Source organism: Pomacea canaliculata, linkage group LG3, assembly GCF_003073045.1.
Source record: "Pomacea canaliculata isolate SZHN2017 linkage group LG3, ASM307304v1, whole genome shotgun sequence".
Lineage (NCBI taxonomy): Eukaryota > Metazoa > Mollusca > Gastropoda > Architaenioglossa > Ampullariidae > Pomacea > Pomacea canaliculata.
In genome coordinates, this window is record NC_037592.1 from 10,877,271 (window position 1) to 10,899,031 (window position 21,761).

The 21,761-nt window shown below is 37.4% G+C and overlaps 2 protein-coding genes across 5 annotated transcripts; both read right to left on the reverse strand.

The window, feature by feature from the left end:
* Nucleotides 1-258: 258 nt before the first annotated feature.
* Nucleotides 259-13,075, reverse strand: LOC112559969. 3 transcript variants are annotated; one of them, XM_025231489.1, is made up of 17 exons: nt 12,928-13,075; nt 12,370-12,411; nt 11,793-11,853; nt 11,102-11,594; nt 10,766-10,868; nt 8,631-10,020; nt 8,155-8,275; nt 7,578-7,745; nt 6,738-6,974; nt 6,311-6,423; nt 5,876-6,025; nt 5,189-5,621; nt 4,937-5,012; nt 4,489-4,563; nt 3,927-4,015; nt 3,665-3,741; nt 259-3,337 (listed from the first exon to the last, which is right to left on the reverse strand). In XM_025231489.1, exons 1-17 carry the CDS (start codon nt 13,042-13,044, stop codon nt 3,285-3,287), a joined length of 3,798 nt encoding a protein of 1,265 aa, XP_025087274.1. In that variant the 5' UTR covers nt 13,045-13,075; the 3' UTR covers nt 259-3,284. The 3 variants fall into 3 exon arrangements, with proteins under 3 accessions (XP_025087274.1, XP_025087273.1, XP_025087275.1); XM_025231488.1 differs by having other exon boundaries at nt 11,793-11,852; nt 12,330-12,411; XM_025231490.1 differs by lacking the exons at nt 4,489-4,563; nt 4,937-5,012; nt 5,189-5,621 and having other exon boundaries at nt 11,793-11,852; nt 12,330-12,411.
* On the reverse strand, nt 12,928-21,587 carry LOC112559970 (Hermansky-Pudlak syndrome 5 protein-like). 2 transcript variants are annotated; one of them, XM_025231491.1, is made up of 14 exons: nt 21,301-21,587; nt 20,649-20,878; nt 20,129-20,242; nt 19,687-19,751; nt 18,627-18,810; nt 18,078-18,208; nt 17,445-17,477; nt 16,986-17,076; nt 16,587-16,669; nt 16,313-16,390; nt 15,871-15,959; nt 15,115-15,386; nt 14,584-14,775; nt 12,928-14,162 (listed from the first exon to the last, which is right to left on the reverse strand). In XM_025231491.1, exons 2-14 carry the CDS (start codon nt 20,748-20,750, stop codon nt 14,049-14,051), a joined length of 1,548 nt encoding a protein of 515 aa, XP_025087276.1. In that variant the 5' UTR covers nt 20,751-20,878; nt 21,301-21,587; the 3' UTR covers nt 12,928-14,048. The 2 variants fall into 2 exon arrangements, with proteins under 2 accessions (XP_025087276.1, XP_025087277.1); XM_025231492.1 differs by having other exon boundaries at nt 21,449-21,568.
* Nucleotides 21,588-21,761: the final 174 nt, after the last annotated feature.

Consider the following 21,761-nt stretch of genomic DNA (forward strand, 5'->3'; position numbering starts at 1 on the left):
ACTATCAGCGAAGCCAGGCTGTTATGCTAAGGTAACCTTTAAACAAAATAAAGCTGTGAGAAAGTTGGGGTGTTAAACATTATCAAAGTGTCAATGTTTATTGGTTTTATAAATTCAATATTGAAAGTGTTATTGTCTTTTAACTAATGCTGATATAAGTTTTGTTTAGTTGTACACAAGGCACACCCAAACTTTTTAAAATTACTTTTCACTCAAGCACAACATCCTCAAAAAACAACAATACTGAAGTAACAAGAATTGCTGTGATAAAATATTTTATTAATATGCTTCAAAACATTTTACAACTGCCATTTGTTAGTTTCAAAGTGCAGAAAAAAACATATAACATCACTTAGTAAAATAAGGCAGGATGATGAGTTTTACCTGCTCTGTAATATTTGTAGTCCTATCAGAAACTTGTGTAGTTACATGGTTATCTCCCTTCAATCACACCTGATCACATATGCTTACAGTTCTCACTCAGTGTGCACATCGAAATAGAAGAGTATTCAGACATTGACTTCAAACAGCATGCTGCTATTGAATTCTTACCAGTGTAAAAATTTCTTCTGATCGAAATTTACAGATCAATGCAAGCTACTTAAGACAATAAATGGGTTGATGTCAGTACAGCAAGGGAGAAGTGGGGCAACTTGAGGAAGTGTGTGGTAATTTTGTAATATATGCAGCCTTAAAAATAGTTGATACATACACTTCTTATTTCATTAAAATATCTTTTCCCATTCATTTTTTTAAAGTGGTTGCAAAACATTTCATCCCACCCTTGCATTACCTTTTCTATTAATACTAGCATTTACAATCTCTTTTACTCTGTGTGTGAATGAGATATGGTTGTACCTCCCTCCTACTCTCCATTCATCATCAGAGTCAATAAAACATGCATACAAATTCACAGATGATAGCAATTAAAAGTTTTTGACATGTCAACAAAGATTAAAAACTTTCAGTATTTAACATTTGACACTATGCATCATTATTCCTTTGAAGGAAAAAAAAACCCAAGTGAAATAGTATAGTGAAATTAATATTAAATACTGTTCAGTCGTTGCAAAATTCAGGAAACACATTTCTCGTATTATCACTCAATTAGTAAAAAGGATTGGTTTTGGTGAATTCTATGAATTTTTAGGGGAACATTCATACCTCTTAGCACAAACACCTTTATCATTTAGACAGTAAGATATCACTGTCTTATGGTAGCATAGGGTTGGGCAGGGCCCACCATGAACATGTGCGTGCACACACATAGAGGATCTGCCAATGTTCAGTAACCCTGTGCCCTCCCTCTGGTTTTCCAAGAAAGAGAGGGAGATGGGTGTGGGGGCTTCATAGCAACAGGGGACAGTACATTCTAGATCTGAGGTAGAAATGATAAGAGGGTGGAACAGGAAGCAAGCTAGAGTTTCAGAGGTGGGAGCTTCACCCCACCAAGAAGATCAAGCATCTTTGTGAATGTTTCAAAGGGCATGAGATTAAAATCAGCTAAAACCCACAACTGTGTTTAGTAATGTGGTGAGGAGTGGGAGACTGGGCAAGCCACTGTCCCTCCAATCTCCCCTGTTATATAAATAAACTCTGAGAACGTAACTGTTCAGTGTTGAGAATGTGAAAATGCTTATAAGGCACAGAAAAAAAGGGAAATATCTTTCTTTGTTTTAATTCGCTAGGTATAGATATCTGGGGCAGATGAACAAATTTCAAATTCTCACTTTAAATTATGCAGAAAAAGCAAAGGCAGTTCTAATCTGGCTTATAATACTGATCACAACAGCAGTAAAACAAGTCTTGGAATATAATCTGAACATAGCACAACCATATTAAGGCACTGCATTTTATTTTTAAGATTTTCATATATTGTAATCTCTAGAACTACTCAACAGAATTATTCTGGTCACTCCCTCCTCCCTGATTTATAAAAGAAACTTAAAAGGGAGATAAGTTTTGGATAGTGCTTGGACTTTCAAAGTATAGGAGTTGTTAAAAGGTGGTGGAAAAAAAGTACAACTTATAAACTTGACCTGCAAATATTGTAGTAAAAGAAAATAAGTCCAAGAACGATGCATCAGGTCATTAAAAAGAGTACTGGTGATACTATATTTTTTTTTGAGGATTGTTCAAGCAACCTTTGGATGAAGCAACAACAACAAAGATGTCAATGTATAACAAATTCTAGGTCAATCACTCAGCAGTCCTTAATTAATATGTCACTTGGTATACTATCAAAGATATACATACTACTTCACACCTAGTTATCAAAGATTCTGTCTTTACATATGTACCTTGGCTAGCAACTAATAAAATACACCTGTTTCTCAAAAAGCCTCCAAAACTCCCCACGTAAAAATCATCAATGAAGGCAGTAACAAGTGTGCACAGCAAAACAAGTGTGCACAGTTAACAAGTGTTCACAGTCACTGGGAATTTTTAGCAAAAAACATTCAGCTATGCAGTTCACAAAGTAACTTCATGAAATTGAATGATACAAATTTTAGGAGAGTGAAAAATAATACTGTGATATATGATTTCATCATACAACTGTAACAACAGATCCACACACACAGTTTCCCACTTAGAGAAAATCAAAATGCTGATACCTAAATAAAATACAAAGCCACATTTATGAACTAATGATTACTGGTAGGCTTAAAAGTTGTGCTTTACAAACAAGACTAGTGCTACAGGCAATGCAACTAGTTTATGGACAGTCACAAGAGCACAATAAGCAAATGTCTTGGCCATTAATATCAATATTTAATATTTCCTGCCTGTCTGCTTTTTAGTGCATTTCTGACATCTCAACAACATTTATGATCTGTAGATATTCCTATGGCCACATCAATCTGGCAATTCTCTGATTTCGATATGTCTTCCTCAATGATAACAAAATAAATATTTCTTGTCACATTTTGGCACTAACCTTGAATGGTAGCAAGGACTGTAATTTCAAAGCATACCATTGATACTAAATGGTCTGGGAAAGAACATGAACAAATTTGCGGATTTCATCGTGCATAATCAGAGAAAAACTCTGGCTTGGCATCAAGGAATGACCAGATGGAATACTCTGTAAGCTATTTCAGTAAAGGCACCTTTAAAAAAGATAATTCTAAAAATAATATTTCATCACAATGTGCTTAGGTGACGTACTTTAATATTAGCTGCACTGTAGCACCACGTTAGCGTGTGAAGATATGAACACCTTTGAATAAGAATTGTTGCACATGGTCCCGCCACAAATGACCTTGAGTGTCAGGAATGTCAGACTAGCACAGAGGACACACTTGATCAGGAACACAGAACTTGTGAAAAACGTGACCTGCAAGACATGCCCAAAGAGATTTTGTGATCAAGACAAGGACTAGTCTTCTATTCAAATGTAGGCAGATGCAGTCTCTTACTTAAACAGAAAGAGAGTGCATAATTGAAAGTATGGTTCATATACAGATGGGTTTTTGGGGAGGTGGGAATATGTGTGTGGCAAGGGGGAAGGGAAGTGCATGTGCATGAGAGCGAGAGCAGGGGTGGTGGTTGGTGGTTAGTTATTGATACACTGATGTCAAGTTCTAAAACTGTTATAAATACAAATACACAGGTTTCGAAGAATGAACATGGCCTGTTCTAAAAATAAGGAAACTATATTTACCACATCGGAACACAAGTACCCCAGGTTCCATATGGGAGACGGTCTCTGTAACGTTCACCTGACAAATCTGACACAAGCTGCAACAAGGATGTGAGTTATTGAGTGTCCAGTATGTAGGCATTAAGACCTGAATCTGTGTTCCAAAATTTAAAAAAAAAAAGACTTCCTATTTTAAAGTTAGGAGTTTTTAGGGGAAAATGTGTCAGAATATGACTTACACAACTCTTATGCTAACCACAAAAGACCTATTTTAACAGCTCACCTGTTCATGTTGGTAACGACTCCCCAGTGACAATCTGGATCTTCTGCTAATGGCAAATTTGACAAAGGGACACTGGATAGCTTTGCAAACTGCAAAACATGCATAAGCAAGACAACTCATAGAATGAGATGTACCATCACACATACACACACAAACACACCACACTGTATTAACATATTACCACTGTTCATAGCACACAGCATACTTTTCTCACCAAATATTCCAGACAGCCCTCAAAATTCTGCTGTCACTGTCCTCAGTAAACCATCACAGACCCTTTGCTAAAATATTAGATGTCAATGTGACAATGCAACAAAAGTAAAGTCTGAAGTCCAGAGTACTTAGCAGGATACTTCTCCATGATAGAGGAGTTAACATTTTATAAATAATGCACAAGTGGCAATGTGTATGCCTGCATGGGGAAGGGGGTGGTCCCGTTCAACCATAAATGAATTTTGCAATGAAGACAGCCATGAAAAGTCCAAAAAAGCTGAAACGTTTGGCTACTCTAAAGAGACAAACACTAAAGACATCACTTCTGGGTTACAGCATCCACACTCACCAAATCTTGGTAATTGCCTCCTCCACTTTTGCCACTTTCCTGTGCTGCCTTCTCTTGCATCACAGCATAATGAACCTGACCACAAAACACACCATAATCATAATCAGAAAACCCCTTTTTAGGTAAACTAAATTATATAAAAACCCTCCATGATTAAAAAAATGTGCAACCCAGTCCACCTGTTTTGCTAGTGATTTCAAGGCTTGGACAAAGCCAACGAGTTATGTTTATATCTTCATGATCATTATTACACCCACAATCTCACCTCTAAGTTTAGACAGGTGATAATTAACAATTTGGGATTTAAACCTACAATAAAGCATGACCGTGACTAACATTAGACCAATGGTCTGGTTCTAATTAACTGTTTTCCCATGCCACAGCACAGAAACTATTTATCATGAAGGAAAATGCATGCAGTTCCATAAGGCACCTGATGATTTATTACCTGAGGAGGAATGTGTACAGGTTTCTTGGCCCACAGGTAGCTGTCTACCTTTTCCAGCATGTTATGAATGACCAGCCTGAGAATAACAGCAACAGTGGCATCAGGTAAATACAAAACAGCCAGCTAGACTAAAAACAAAATTCAAAAACATCGGAAAAACCTGAAAAAAAACCCAGAGAAACATGTCAAGAAATATGATAATTTTAACACTCAAACTGTTCTCTTTCCTTCTTTCAGCTTCCACTCACTTACTTTTGTCTTTTCTGGATACCAGAGATGGCGATGCATTGGGCATAGAACTCCTCACTGAGGCCACCTGCTGCACTATCTTGATCACCCTGATCGCCAAAACACCCCTCCAGCAACTCCACTGCACGTAAAGCCCCAATGTGGCGCGCTGCCAGAAGTCCCAGTCCTGTCCAGCTGATACTTTGGTGGGAACTGGACATCTGTGGCTTTTCATCTTGCAATAAGGACCACACTTTAAAGTCCGGAGCACTGTGCGACCTCTGTGGTCTAGTTGTTGCAGGAGCATGTGCACCATCTACCACTGGGGACAATAAGGTATCTGTTGAGTGTGCAATTTCTTCCATTTTGTTTTGCAAATTGGTGCCACTCCCTTTGGGGGATAAGCATTCCTCCTGGAAGACATTTCTGGCTGCTCTCTCTGGAACCTTTCTCTCATCTGTAATAATAAAATAAGGCTCTGTGGACAGCTGGAAGTAAGGTAGCTAGTCAAGACAACTCCATATATTCATGTCAAATGGGACATGAAGAAAAAAACAAACTTGCGTAAGTAAACGAATAGAACTGTATAGAAAATATGTGATATTACAGGCAGACTACCCTACATGCTGATGAATGCTCTGTATATTTCATAGGCAATATTTTCATCAGCACTAACAGTCTCTACAGCATGTTACTGCTCTCATTACTAACCTTGCACACTGTGGAATGGAGGTGGCTCCTGCTTGGTGCCAGCGACCTTGTGGCCGCTGAACACAGGTGATGTTTGACCCCGAATATAACTCTTCTCACGATACAGCTGCAGCAGGTATCTCCATTCATCTATGCTGCGGGGCATGAACCCTGTCATAAATGTGGGGTCTCTGTCATTCTAGTAAGCATATGTAGTTATGTAAAGTAAGCATATATGATGCATAAAATAAGCATATGTGGAATGTAGAGTAAGCAGGTATAACCTGGAGGCTAAACAATGCAATGCATAAGACATCTCAGCTCTGTTACTTTCTGAACATTTGAAGGAGTACATGTCACATTTTCTACACCTTAGAATTTAACCTGAACATTTCTTTCCACTACAGTTTTAAGCACATTATCTTATTTCTTGCATTATTAGTCCTACATGATTACCATAATCTTTAGTCCCGTCCAGCAAACTAAGATCATTGAGCTCAATTATAAGCTGCAGTGCCTGTTTCCACTGGTCACTGCGGGTCAGGAGTTTCAAACAACCTCCCCAGTGCCTGCAGTAGATAAAAATAGATTATCACGAGCCATTCAGTTCCAAAGAAAACATGGCCATGCATGCTACAATGACTGTGAGAATTTTTTCTGACAACTGTACAGATTTTCTAATGCTTTAAGACTCAGTTTTGGCTGGCGGCAACATTAAATATTAATGACTAACCTGTCAAATATGACAGTGACACCCTGAATCACAGGAAGCAGGGCATTTTAACATTTAACACATAATCTCAACTGTGAATGTATGTGTGCACACGAAGATACACCACCTAGAGAAAATGTGATAAGTACTAAAAAATACTCATATTTTTACCTGTGATGCCAGCACATATCCAGCATATAAGGCAACTCAGAATCTGTCACCAATGACAACACCGCACTCAGCATTTTTTCAACATCATTTGGATGTAATCTAGAACTGTCTGCACCTCCACTGAAGAAGCCCTCAGTGGTGGTAACTGATTGTTGAGCAGTATGAAGACTCAACAAACATTCCAGCACTACTTGCTTGGCTTCCAGCATCTTGCACATTTGCTGAACTACCTCAAGTCTGTGGATAGCACAGATAGTAACAAGTTATCCCCATTAAGTCTGTAAGAAAATAATGATGACTTAAATAATTACCCTTGAGGATGAAGTGTATTGACTGTGTAAAACCTGAGAAACACTTGTCAAATATAAATGTGATTGTTGTCAATTTAATTTTTTTGTTTAGCATGAAAAGGACCCAAGAACCAAAACATAAACCAAATTTACTATCACAACTTTTATTAAGCACAAATATTATCAAGAGGTGTGTGTGTGTGTGTAAGTTAGTGTGAATGCACACACACAATGCATACACATGCGAGAAAACATGTCCATGTCTGTTAATATGCTTCTGCTTGGATGCAAGAATTCACTTATGAAATATGTACTAAATGCAATATTTCCATACAACAGATGAAACTTTAATGACAAGTGTTCAATGTGGCCAAACCATAAAGTGGTCCATAGATTGCTTTTTCTTTTAACTTCTAAAACACCTTTATCTTTTCTAGAAAAAGAAACATTGTTGATGCAATAAACCAGATATTTAATGCTCCTGAAATGAACAGACTGTTTCTAAAAGATGCTCTGATACAAAAAGAAATTACTGGTCTCTATTTAATACCTTTTATGTTCTACCACCGGGGTCAAGAAAAGTGTCAGGTACCGGGTGACCACCTGCAGACGTGGCTTATTTAGCAGACGACACAGGTAAAGCACATCTCTCAGGGTCACCTGTCTTGGCACTTCTGTTGCAAACTCCACGACTCGTAGAGGACTCAATGCAAAAGCACTACAGATTTGAAAGGACACTTCTGTTTTGCATAATTTACATTTTAATTATACATATTAATTATAAATAGGCTAATTATTATGCAGAATAAGTTTTACATTATTACAATTATAATGAATGTGGGAAATATATGAAAGTGACACTCATTTGCTTAACATGCCTCTTTCCAAAAAAGTCATTCCACTCAGCATTGTTTATCTTGCCATAAAAAAAGGATTCAAGCACCGCATCCATTACATGAAAAACTATTCAAAACTTTGTATTTACATTTATGCATCCTTCATCTTGCCATAAAAAACGATTTAAGCACTGCCTCCATTATTTTCCACCTATATATGCATCCATTTACTGTCAGTATGCACCCATGTGTGTCATCAAATAGGACTGAGTGCCTTTGTTTATTATTTACCTGGCTAAATGGCCCAGAAAGGAAAGTTTATGGGGCAGAATGCCAGACCTGAGATAATCAAGTGCTCCTGTCACGTCCCTCTCACTGAGCTTCACCCACACAATGTCTCCCTTGCCAAGGGCTGCAAACCACCATGTTTGTAAACAAGGTCAAGTGGTTCTCCTAATCAATGCCTATCATGCAGCTCTTAGTTGTTATCTCTGAGCACTATGGCTTCCATTTTTGTGTCATTTAATAAAGTGTAATAAGAAGACTTGTAATTTTAACATTCAGAATGTGACAATTTAAATCACCCAAGTATGCATAAGATTTACCTATTTTAAAAAATAATTGCCCTTGAAAATGGAAAAAGGCAGAAGTTAATATGTGTTATAAAGTGGAACTCATTAATATTAATATTCTGTAGCTGTAAAATAACATCATCAATGCATCAAGTTCAAATAAGCAAGCATTTTTTTTCAAAAAGCACCACTCACATTTGTAGCAGGTGATTAGAGAACACCATGTGTGATACACATCATCTCCCTCTGTTTCAGTCACAAGTCGTCTGACACGCCAGTGTGGTAACAAATGGTAATGCAGTTGCACAAACAATGCACGCTCCATGTCTTTGTGTTCTTGTTGATCTGCACTGTTGGTTACAAGACTTGTTTCAGCATCTGCTGAAGTTTCATTATAATCTTTATTTGCTAAATCCTGGTTCAAGTCAGTTTTGTACATGTCCAAGGCTGAGCTATCTGCCTGGCTGGCACCTTCATCAGGTGCAAGTCCTTCCTGAGACACTTCCTTATCACCGGATGAACCTCCTTCAGACAATTTTGAAACATAGAGGTCAGATGGAGTAGAATTTGACCCAGAGAAGTTATGATTACAAGAATTCTGATCTGATGCTAGGTTTAATGACTGGTCTGCAAAAGGCAATGGATCTCCATCGTGAAACTGAAAACTTGGTTTACTATTTGTGCAAGCAGAAGAGAAGGATGACATTGGGTTTGAATGGATTGTTTCTGGCCCTGCTAGTTGAGAAGGAAAAACTGATAGAATATTTCCAAAACACCCAGCTCTCAGGCAGTGCAAGGCCAGTGCAGAGACTGTCATGTGCTTCTGCTGGCTGAAGTGGAAAGGATCATGGGTGTGACACACTTCCGACCAGTCCTTCATCAGCACACCTGTCTCAGAATCCCTTTCAACACTCCACTTATTTCTCTCAGTTTTGACCTCCACCAATGAAGGGTCTGTGTTTCTCCTGACAACATGCACAAGTTTTGGTGATGCAGACATGCCTGACTGTGGTCCACCATCTTCTACACTTTTAATCTGAATGACATCTACTGCTTCTCCTCCAAGCTTTGACTGATCAAGTATTTTCTGTTCACTTTCAGTAGCAAAGACCAATTCGGTATCTTCCTGGCTTTCTTTAGATGCCTCTTTATTAGTTGAAATGGTTTTTATTCCTTCTTCTGTAATTTCTATTAGGCCACTAGTTTCACCAATCTCTTTCTTAGTCATTTGATCATCTATATATGTCTTCTCTGAAGATTTTCCAGTTTCTTCCAAATTTTCCCCTTCTTTCATCTTCTCTTCTAGCTTTTTATAACTTTCGTTGTGGTAGGTCAGCAAGGCCTTGTTAAGCTCATAAGCCCATGAATTTAAAACAAGTTTCAAGCGTTCTGCATTCAAAAGGATATTTGGCTTTTCAAGTTCTTTCTGTGTCTGCACTGTCTTAGACCAGAAGGATGCAAGATCAACCTTGGCTTCAGGATCAAGATTATCACTGTCTTCAGCTGTGCCAGAACGCCGCACTGTGGATGTGTGAGCCACACTTCCTGCTACCTCTGCATGTGGTGATGGCAGGTTTAAATAATTCTGTAACAAGAGTTGCAAAACACCCATATACATGAACACAAACCATACACAAAACCCAATAATTCCAAAGGTAATGTTGCAAATCATGCTTTCCCCATTTGTTATGTTTACTGCAGTCTCTTTAAAGTTAGTTATTTACTATTTTTAACAGTATTAGTCTAGAGTACTGCATGTTGTTTTCATAATTGGGTAAAGCTAATAATACTAATGAGCATTTATAAAGCACTTTTATCCAGCATCAACTGGATTCAAAGTACTTTACAATAAAATTACTCATATCTATTCAATGAAAGGAAACAGTCAACAGTGCCAAAACAACAGTACCAATCAGCCAGCCAAGAAAGCCCTCTAAAACCATCCCAATTTCTCATGCGGCCCCTTGGGAAAATTAATTGCCCACCCCTGGTCTAGTCAGTTGTTTGCCTCAACATCTAGAACTGGCAGACCAGCATAACCATTTATCAACTGGTACCAGTTAAGAGATGAATAAATGAATGGGTGTTTGTATATAGAAAATAGAAATGTATATAAAGAATAGAAGTGAGAGGAAGAGTGTACCAGATTTTAGAAAATAGTCTGGGTTTAACCAGTCATTTGAAAAAAAAAACCACTTCACTTGACCTTAATGTAAATATTATACACACACCCTATGAACAGTGGACAACACTCACCCCATACACACCCTTAAGAACACTGAGCAACATACACACATTTCTCCTCCTTCAAGACATTGAACAACACTCACTCCAGAAGGTGGACTGCCAGATGGGGATCGTGATGGCAACAGGTTTTTTTCCTTTACCCGTTTGATCAAGGATTTGGTGGTATTACTGATTTTTGAGGAAACTCTGCAATAAGAGAGATAATGTTGAGGACACCAAGCTAGTCATGTGACATGACAATGACCTTTATATCAGTGCGGACTTTTTTCTCTGGTAAACTGATCTGCAAACATTCTTTTCAACCACATAAATGCTTTCTAATTCTTCCCATTTAACATAGTTATCAAAGCTGTATTTGCAGATTGGTATTGATGAAATGGAACAGAACTACAAAAAATAAAATGAACTTGAATTTATACCTGTCTTTGACTGAGAGAAGATTACGGCCATGGCGAGTTGCACCTGCCAAAAGGCCTCGTACAGATGTCTCTGGAGCACTCATGGTGTCAGTCTCCAGTGCACCAGCCATAGGAGCCACCCCCATGGCAGACAGCCGCTGAATCAAAGGAGGTATAACTTCATCGACCTCCAGTCTCTGCTGCTGAAGGTCCATAGGACTGGCAAAACCAGAATCACTCTTTGACGTAGTTTCATCATCTAAAACTGATGGAGTTTTTACCAAAGAATCTTCAATAGATGAAATCTGGTTTGCTTCCAGAGGCACATTAGTATCTTGTGCACTGTGTCTACAGGCCTGAACAGACGGTATGCTTGGCACTTCATTGTCAGTTTTTCCATCTTCTTCTTCAATGCTGTTAATGTGTGATGCATTTAGCTTATCAGTCTGGATGTAGAGTCCGTGGTCTTGTGCAATGTCCTCAATAGATTCTAATGATCGCCCATGCTCCAGTTCTTGAAAACAGAGAAGACACAAATGTTACTACATGTCTGCTATCTTTATCTTTGTGCTAGCAAATTACCTGGTAATGGAGGTGGGCTTTTCACTAAAATATGGCTAGATTTCTGACATTTAATAACAGGCTGGAGAAGGTAGTATGAAGTTCAGAAGTGCTAGAAATGGAACAATGCAGTACATTTTGCAATACTTACGTCTTTCTTTTTTCTTCTTTTGCTTCAAGGTACCAGTGCTTAATGACCGCTGTATTCCATCTTCAACAGAAAGATGGAATCTGCTTTTGTTGCACATCCAAATAACATAAGAATCTTAACAAATGTTAAACCACAATACCAAAACTACAAGAGAAAAATATCTGACCTACACTATAACTTCATGGTATCTTTTCTGTTATTTCTGATTTAGTTAAAAATGAGATCTTCAGCAATTAATTCAAAAAATACTGGGAAAAACTATTCATTGGATGAGATACAAAAATATGGCAGCAGGCTTATTTCAATAGAATTACCCCATAATTTCTAATGGACACTTATCTTGCACACAGGTTGAAAAGGAACATGCTTTCAGTTCTTGTATAATACTTTTATGGATAATATAATAGGATAATTATACATTTTTAAGACTTTCATTTTGTACAAAAAGAATTTGTTCAGTGGTAAACAAGCAGATATGAAAAGTTGTCAATTTATTTGATCAACCATTTCACTATAAACATACAGAATAAACCTCACCTGGACCACTGCCAGAAATGATCACCTCATTTGCACGCACTTTTTTCTCTTTTTCACCTGAATCCTGTTGCCCTTTGTTTTTCTGTTACAAAATATTGCTGATTAGTTGAAAACACTCAGTTTACTTTTTCCATTCATTTCTCTTTTAAAAGAAAACCTATATTTTAGGACAACACCAAAATAGTAAAATAAAAGCACACAAATAAATAAAAACTTCATGCCAAAACCATAATGAACTTGGAAATCAACACTTAGTCTGTCCTGATGGTTTTTACACAAGTATGATGACAAAGACTTAAAAAAAAAATTTGCTTACAAAATTCTCTATGTAGATGATAATTTGCTTTAACAATACAAATGATTTGTAAATTTTTTCCAAATTATTTGTATTATATTTACTACACAAGAAGTTTTATTAAAATTTCTTTTCCTTTCAGTTAGAAAAATATCAGGAACACTAAGCAGCTCCTGACCTATTAGCACAAGTAGCCCCAAAAAAGCTCATCTGCTTTAGACATAGCAAAAGACAATGTCTGTACACTGATGTTGTGGAACTCTGTTGTCTATTAATAAATAAATGAAGTAATGCAATGCTCACCTGCAGTTGCTTCTCCAGTTGTGGCTTGGCTTGTTTCAGTCTCTGCATTGAAGCCATTATGATGCAGTTGATCTTCTGAATCTCTCTCAGCAAAGGTAATGTTGGCTTCATTCTCATGCAGACTAGGCAAAGAATGTGTTCTCTCTAGAATCACTGTTCTTCAGAAATTTTTACTTGTGGAGGATAACTCTCAGTAATGCCACTGGCATCTGTTTCCTGACTCTCCCCTTCCCAGTCTATGTCACCATCCTCCCTTTCATTTCTTTTCTCAAAATCAGACTGATAATATTGTCGGGACAATTCATACTCAGTCTCACTTCCTAGCTTACTGTCTTCAAACACATTGTCTTGGCTGTTGCCAGAATGCTCTTCCAAAGCAGCAGCATCTATTTCTTCAGAAATTTTTACATGTGGAGGATAACTCTCTGTCATAACATCGGCATCTGTTCCTTGAGTTTCCCCTTCCAAGTCTATTTCACCACTTTCCTTTCCATTTTTGTTCTTAAAATCAGATTGATAATCTTGGTGGGACACAACCTGCTCTGTATCACTTCCTAGCTTACTGTCTTCAAACACATTGTCTTGGCTGTTGCCAGAATGCACTTCCAAAGCAGCAGGATCTATTTCTGCTCCTTCAGAAATTTTCACATGGGGAGGATAACTCTCTGTCATAACATCAGCATTTGTTCTTTGAGTTTCCCCTTCCAAGTCTATTTCACCACTTTCCTTTCCATTTTTGTTCTTAAAATCAGATTGATAATCTTGGATGGGACACAACCTGCTCTGTATCACTTCCTAGCTTACTGTCTTCAAACACATTGTCTTGGCTGTTGTCAGAATGCTCTTCCCAAGCAGCAGCCTTAATGAAAGGTTCTTCTTCAGACTGCAAATCCCTCTCCAGATCCATAGGTGAAAGCCTTTCCTCTAATGAGTCACACTTATAACTGTTGTTAAGTGGTGCTTCTAAGCTGTCTGTCAACAAGCTATCACAGTCAATATCGTCAACATGATTACCTCCCACTTTCTCTTGATTGCTGTTGTCATCACCATTGAGATTTTGTCAACAACCTGATCCAAGTTGTTGTTTACTTCACTATCAACACTGTCTTCAGTGCAATCATCTACAGAATTGTACTTCTGTAATATGTGTGTTCTAGGAGGATCAGATGAGGGATCTGGGTCGGATGTTTTCCATTTGAGTATTTCTTTCCTGTTCTCACTTTGCTGTTCTGATTCTAAAAGAAGAAAAGCAATAAACCTATTAAGTCTATTTTATTATTAGCTTATCTTTTCATGGGAAAAAATGTTATATTGAAGGAAAGAATGAATGAGACTGAGTGATAAGTGTGTGTGTTAGTGCTCATGCTGTGCCAGCAACTAAGGCTATATCATGGGGTGATAAGAGTGTGAATACAAGAGAAGAGACAGAGGAAGTTCAGAACAGAATGCATATTTATGTGTTTGACCTATATGCCTTCATTATTCATTACTAAGTTCTTGATGCATGAACTGATCTATGGATAACACAAACACAATAATAGTTATCATATATTATAGTAATATCAAATATAAGTACTGTCTATGCTTGATCTGTCCACTGCTTTCGACACATTAGACAGCTTCAAACTACCTTCAGACACACAGACACATGCTCACCTGTTCTTCTTTCTTGTGTGAAATTGACAGGTGTGACACTCCTCCATACAACCCTTTCTCTTGACTTGTGATGCTGCCATCATTAACAACCACAATGCCAGACAGCTGGGTGCTGTATTGTGGGTAGTTAACCCTCTCTTCCTGTGTAATGTCTAAGTCACCAGAGCTCACACTGACGTCTTCCAGCATTCCCTATGGTAGTGGATCCCCAGAAAGATAAAGTAAATAACAGAGTTACAATATAGCAACAGCAGTGTGCACTGTTAGTGGTATATCGAGTGGGATAGGAATGAAAAGAACAAAGATTTTGTTGCATTGTTGCATACCCCCACTTATGTATGTGTTGAAAAGAGACAGAGATGACAGACTGATTGACAAATAGGTGGGCGTAATAAACCATAAGCAAGAGAGACAACTTTATTATTTTCCTAAGACATACAGACTTACACTATCCCTTTATACAATATGTCTTATCCTTGTGATATTTTCCTACTAGTGTATTTTAATTCTTTTTTCTAGTTCATGACTTACAGAAATTTTCTCAGCAAGAGCTAAATGTCCCTCAGTTATCAAAAGTGATGTGAGCTGAGGAACTAGTTCCTTTTTGATGCGCTTCAGCAAAGAAGGCCGGAGTGCAAAGTTCTCCATGTAAAGAAGCAGTCTGGCAGCTAATGTGCAACGTGTGGGCTGGTAAGTGCTGAGCACAAGCAGAAAGATGGGAAGAAAGACAAGGCGTCGTACTTCCTGGGACTCGAGGAAAATATATACTTCATTTTTCACAACACACATATCGGAAATGCCACCTGAAAAGAAACAAAGGATTCTCAAAAATTCTTATAAGGTACTATTGAAAAAAAATTACAGAAAAACAAAAGGTACGCTCTTAAGAAGAAGAATAGAACTATACCTCAACTAGCCACACCTTTTTCATGTCCAAATATAAGTTTTTTCATCTTAGGAAATTAATTCATGACAGCAATTTTGCAAACTGTGGTTATTGTTCTTCACACCAACATTTAGATGTACTATCTAAAAAATCTGTGCTGTCTTCTCCCGGATGTTCATTTATCTGCTTTTCTTGCCTTCAACAAACATCCTACACTCACCTATAAAATCATCTGAAACTTCTACGGACATTGAGCATAAGCATGCTAATTGTCTATAATCACGATTGCAAAAAATCACTGTTAAAAATAACCTAAAAGATGCAACATTAAAATTACTCAAAGAACTCCACTAAATGTTAAGAAATATAAGCAATCATCGATCCCTAAACATGCTCTTTACCTTTAAAAGCATCCATCCAGAGAACAACCTTGACGTTGACAGGGTCAAACACATAGAAACCATGGCTGCTCCATGTTAAGATAAATTCTCTTTGAAAAAATACACGAATACAAGCTCAACCAAATTTTACGAGATCGGCAAGCTAGATAAGACAAAACTGTGGTTATGTAGCTTAAAAATAACATTAGTTTTTTTTTATTAAAATAAGTCCACACACTTAAAATAAATAAAATGAGTAAAGAATATTTTTTTTCAAAACACACTTTTATTTGAAATGTACTGAAAAGGGTAAAATAATTTCTTCCTTAGGTCTCAAGATTTTCTTTAAGAAATATAACTAAAAACATAAAAGTGTAAGGGGCCCTGGAGTGTTCCAAGTTCCAAAAGTGCCCCTCACACTTTTATATTTTTCAGTTATTTGCTATGCAAGCTTTAGACTCACCCAAGTCGAAACATTTTCTGAAAATTGACAGACTGAGGAGCAGAGGATGGACTAAGCAGTGCTTCCTCCAGGTTCACACTGCCAAAAATAAATCAAGTGCTGGCATAAGAGACTTTTCAAAGTCTGATGTAAGAGAATAAATTTGAGTCTGAATTCCTGCTATAGAGGTATACCTGGGTAGGTATACTGCTGTGGAAACACCTGAAACTAATAAACCTTTAAGAACAGTTGATGAGTAGCATTCAACTCTACTGAGACTGATGTTTGTACTCACCTCTGTGAAATGATGGGTGATGGATGAGTAGCCAAACTCTGTTTAAACTGATGCGTGTTCAGCACATTTCCCTCAAAATCCACCTGCAGTAATATATATTTTTTCTTGATCTTCACCTCTCTATTTTATTTATTAATGGTGTATCTCCTTCCATTTACTCAGTTATTTTAAACCTTTCTTCAAAGCCTTACCATGATCTTCCCAATAATTTGAATTCCTCCATTCTAAATACAGCAATCATACCAAACATTAAGTACTTCATTGATATAAAGTCAGTATCTGTAATGCATGCTTGTATTAATGCATAAATCCACAGATGTACATGTGTGGATTTTCATACACTGCATGCACAAATACATGTCCAATCTTGTGTGTAAGATATGAACTTAATGATCGAACCTCCCACATGCGGGAACCAGGACGAGCACAGTAGATGACAGCATAGTTGGAGCTGGGCTCTATGAAAAAGCAGGCACCAAACTTTCCATCCCTAACAATACACACACAAAAATGAATGGTTACATCAAAGTCTTAATTGATGAACACTCTTTTTAAACTTCCTCTCACAATTTAAGAGGACTTTACACTTATCCTATACATCTCCGATATAATACCCTATACATGTATCATACATATCCTATGATGAATCCTTTACACATACCCTATATGTGAATCCTATATACACATTCTATGATAACTTTTTCCTTGTTTTGAGATGTTTCTCAAAAAGGTCCCGATTTACAAATCACATAAACAGGTACATACAGATGTTTACATATGCCCAATACACTTCAATAATAAAACTGGCTAGAAAATATCAAACACAAGTGAAAGCAAGATAAGGAAAACATTTTTTACCTTGACTTCTGCCCAATTTGTGAAAACTGATGTCTGCAAGGAAACACAACACAGCAAACTACAGATGACATCATCAAAAAGATTGTAACATATCACCAATAAGACTAATGTGTTTTTCATTCAGAGATAGTTAACATATTCACCAATGCAATCAACATTAGATACTTGAAAAAAACTCTAGAATAAAACCCACAAAAATGCTTGGCTAGCAAAAATAGTTTTAAAACTAAATTTGATTTTTTTCTTTTTTGAAGAATGATGAGGCACTGAAATTACTCAAACTCCAAAATTGAAGTGAGTGATGCTGCCTGTTCCACATGCCTGTACACAATTCTGGAGTCTACTCGCATCTATTGGAAGGAATCACCAATAGCTACCAAAATATCCAGGAGAATGAAGCCCAAAACGCATGTGATGCCTTACTTAACAGTATATTACTTCATAGTTAATTTTTTCTACAAAATTTCACAAGAGTTTATGAAAGGATGCTTAATCTGAAATAATGACTTCATCGATAATCAAAACAATCTTGAATAATCCAAAATGTATTCCATATTGCATATTGCATATACCATTATCCATTTTATCAGGAGAAACTACATGGCCTAACATGTATTTTCCCTTAAAATGCACCTGGTGTTGTTAAGAAGATATGTTCTAGAAACTGTAGAAACAAGAAGCTTGTTGCTCCACCAGTCCATCTGATACACACTGGAGTCCAGGCGAACAATTGTTTCTGAAGGAATGGTGAAAAGTGTTTTCGCCTGCAGAAAAGATTTGAGAGCTTTAGCTCCATTTGAGGAGGCTCAACAAGAAAGATGAAGTGCATGTACACATGTATTTGTGTGTGTGTGTTCACATGTATTTATATATGTGTTTATAAGTATCTATGTGTTTGTGTGTGTGTGTGTGCAGTGGAGGGAAAGGTGGGGGATAAAGAATGTGTATATGTCCATGTGTATCCATATTTTTGTAATATATACAAACATTTTTACCCCCTCCTTTGTCCTCACACCATCTTTGTATCCCACATCATCTCACATCTTTCACTGCTGCCTGTGTCTCCCCCTTTCCTTTTATATATCAAACTTAAAAGTTTCTGTTTCAAACTGACAGCAGAAACCTATGCACTACATAGGAATGCACTTGAACACATGCATGCCTACACTTCTAGGTACACACCTTGGATGCAGAAACATTGATAAGAGTAACTTTGCCCAAGCTGTCTGCCACAAACAGACTTGAGCTAGAGTTATCCCACAACATGGCCGTCACAGTAGCTCCTACATGATCAGTTGTCTGCCGAACACGCTCAGGGCGTATCCTTCGTTCAATGTTTAATTCCATCACAATGACTTGACCTGAACTGAAAGTTCCCAACAACAGTTGTATACAGATTGTCACAAATGATTTGTGGTAGAATCTAGGGAAGTATCCCACGAGAAGACATAACTGGCATTACAAAGAGCTCTAAGAGTGTGTAATAGATCTCTGTAACAGTTTTGCTGTTCTAATGTACATTTCAGTGCAAACTTTACATCAGAAGATTGAAATTTTAGCAAAAGCAGGCCATATTCTGACCATTATACATAATATATTAAAATCATCATAATCAATATTAATTTGTAGGTGTCCATGAAGCCTTCATTCATATTTTGTAAGACTGCACATACTTCTGCTTCCTGCTGTACCAGATGACAGGACTAAGTGGAGTTCAGCCTACTAGCTACCAATTCCAGCTGTCTGCTCCCAATTGGTCATTGCTGATCAATGAACAGGGAGGACACAAACTCAATCAGTTTACCCCATATCCTGGCCTGTCTGGCCAATGAATACACATCCAGTTTTTTTCCAGAACTGAGAGGAGACCCACAGTGGGAAGGAGGGGAGACTGGTGTTTTACGCAGAGCCAGCAACTAAGGTATATCACAGCAATGTGGCCAGCCCTGTCAACAGATGCCACATGCAGAGAAAGAACAGCATGCCCAAGATGAAAGCTGAAACCAGGGATGCCAACTCTCACTGTATTGGTGACAGGCGCTAACTGCTACCATCCAGTTTTTTGCCAGGACTGAGAGAGACTCACAGTGGGGATGTGGGAGGGAACTAGCTGTCATGTGGTAAGTTGGAATTGGGTAGAAAGTAGGGTGAACTCCACAGTCTTGTTATCTTGCAACCAAGAAATTTTACTAATGGTATTTTCAACTAAAGCTTCACAAGATGCTTTGTGGAGATTCTGTACCTGTCAGCCAGAGCTACATTCTGATCATTTGGACTGAGAGCTGTTGCAGTCACTGCACTGACTTCCTGTTTAAAAAAAAAAGTTCCTCTAGTGAAATTTTCTTTAATGGTGTTTTGGGCAATGATTATGAATCCTACTTTTTCTCTGAAACTTATCACAGCATGCTTACCTGACAATGAACTAATCCATCTTATTCCATACTGGGTAACTTTACACAGTGAAATATATATTTATATCATTTTTATATAATGTTTGACTAATTATTGTACACTCCTCATTGCATTTATCTGGTATTTTAGTCTCTTTATAGTTTGTCTTTTAAAAAAGTGGCCATAGGACGATGGCTACATTTATAGGTTAAACGATGTATGGGGTTTTACGACATTTGCCAACACATTGTAATGCAAGACACACAAGGGACACTACTGTTGTTGGTACCTACCACATCTCCAAACACCACCTGAAGGTATTTCAGGGATTCTCTGCTAAAGATATACACACCACCAGTGTTTGATCCCAAGGCAATATATCGCTGTGACACTGATAAGCATGTATACTGCAAAAAACAAAAACAAAAAACAAAAACAAAAAACTTATCAGAGTAAAATTTCATCTTACAAAAGGTATCTAGAAAACAATAAAATTTTATGTTAAGACAATGAATTTTCTCACACAGGCAGTAATGTGCACATGAAGATGGGCATAAATAAAGTTAAAGGAAACTATGCTTTGCCATTTCAATCCAAATGATGATTTTTATTTAGGTTTTATTCAAAAAGAAAAATGGAAACCCCACATGAAAAGTGGTTCAAATATCCCCAGAATTTCTCAAGGCCAGACTTATTATCAACAAAATTAATGTAAATCAATAGAGATGTGTTGATTAAAATATTCAGATATGGAGAGGTGATAAAACTGCACATAATATGTACCCACTGTATGCAAAACACAAGACAATTTACCTGCAATCTTGATGATCGCTCCAGAGGAAATCTGAGGTCCTCCAAGGAAGATAGTTCTGCAAATAAGTGTGTCAGTGGCACTTGAGATTGTGAGAGTGCCATCTTGCTGACAAGGGCATAAAGATGAAAAGCCACTGATGTGCAGCAAGACCGTTTTGTCTCGTCTTCAAGTGGGGTGTCAAGTGATGTCGGAAGAGATCTGACAGTTGCCACTATCCATCATCATGTCTCTGAAACAGGAATAAACAGGACAAATAAAGTATACAGCGTACTAGTACTAGTATATATTTATATGAAGTATGTAGCATTCTATATTGGGAAGTTATCAGATCAATGGAAATGTAGTCACTGGCATTGTTAAAAGCCAACAATTATTTGTTTTGTTTTGTTGTTTTTTTTTTGGCCCGTCTACAGTAAATTGGGGTTGATGTAGAGTTTTAAAAAAAATGTTTTATAACAGCTCAAAACCGTGTGATACACCACTGAGGCGGTAGTTAAAAATGGGGTACAGCAGTGGCAAATCAACTGATTCTACTCATTACAGATTGTGCATTCCATTACGTTAAGAAACTTTCCATTCTCATTGGAGCGAAATTGTATTTTACTATTATTTCTGCGAAATTTTTTGAATAAGAAAATTAAGCCGATGTACCTGCAGTGTTGAGGAAGGCGTTTATGCGTTGTGCCTTGTCGCTCGTGTTGTGGAACTGGCAGACGACAGATTCAAGTGTGTGCTATCTTAAGCATAAATAAACTGTTCTAGTATGCTTCAAAACAAATATCTCACATTATTTTCTTACCCGATTATAACAGATACTCAAATACAGATAAAGGAGTTGTTAACTTCTTGATATGAAGATAAAAATAGGTTTAAGGCAGCATGACCAAGTCTTGTGATGAGGAATACTGATTGTACTTTCTAAACGAAGATGAGATTTAAGGGAGACTACTCATCAACACTACGCTAGAGTTACCTAACGTGCGTGGGTGAATCACGTTTGTGATCCCGGATTCAGGTTACAGACACAGACTGACAGAAATCATAGAAGTCTGTGGTTTGTGATATATCTTTGTAACCTCCAAAAGAGAGACTGATATCGAAGGATGTAAATG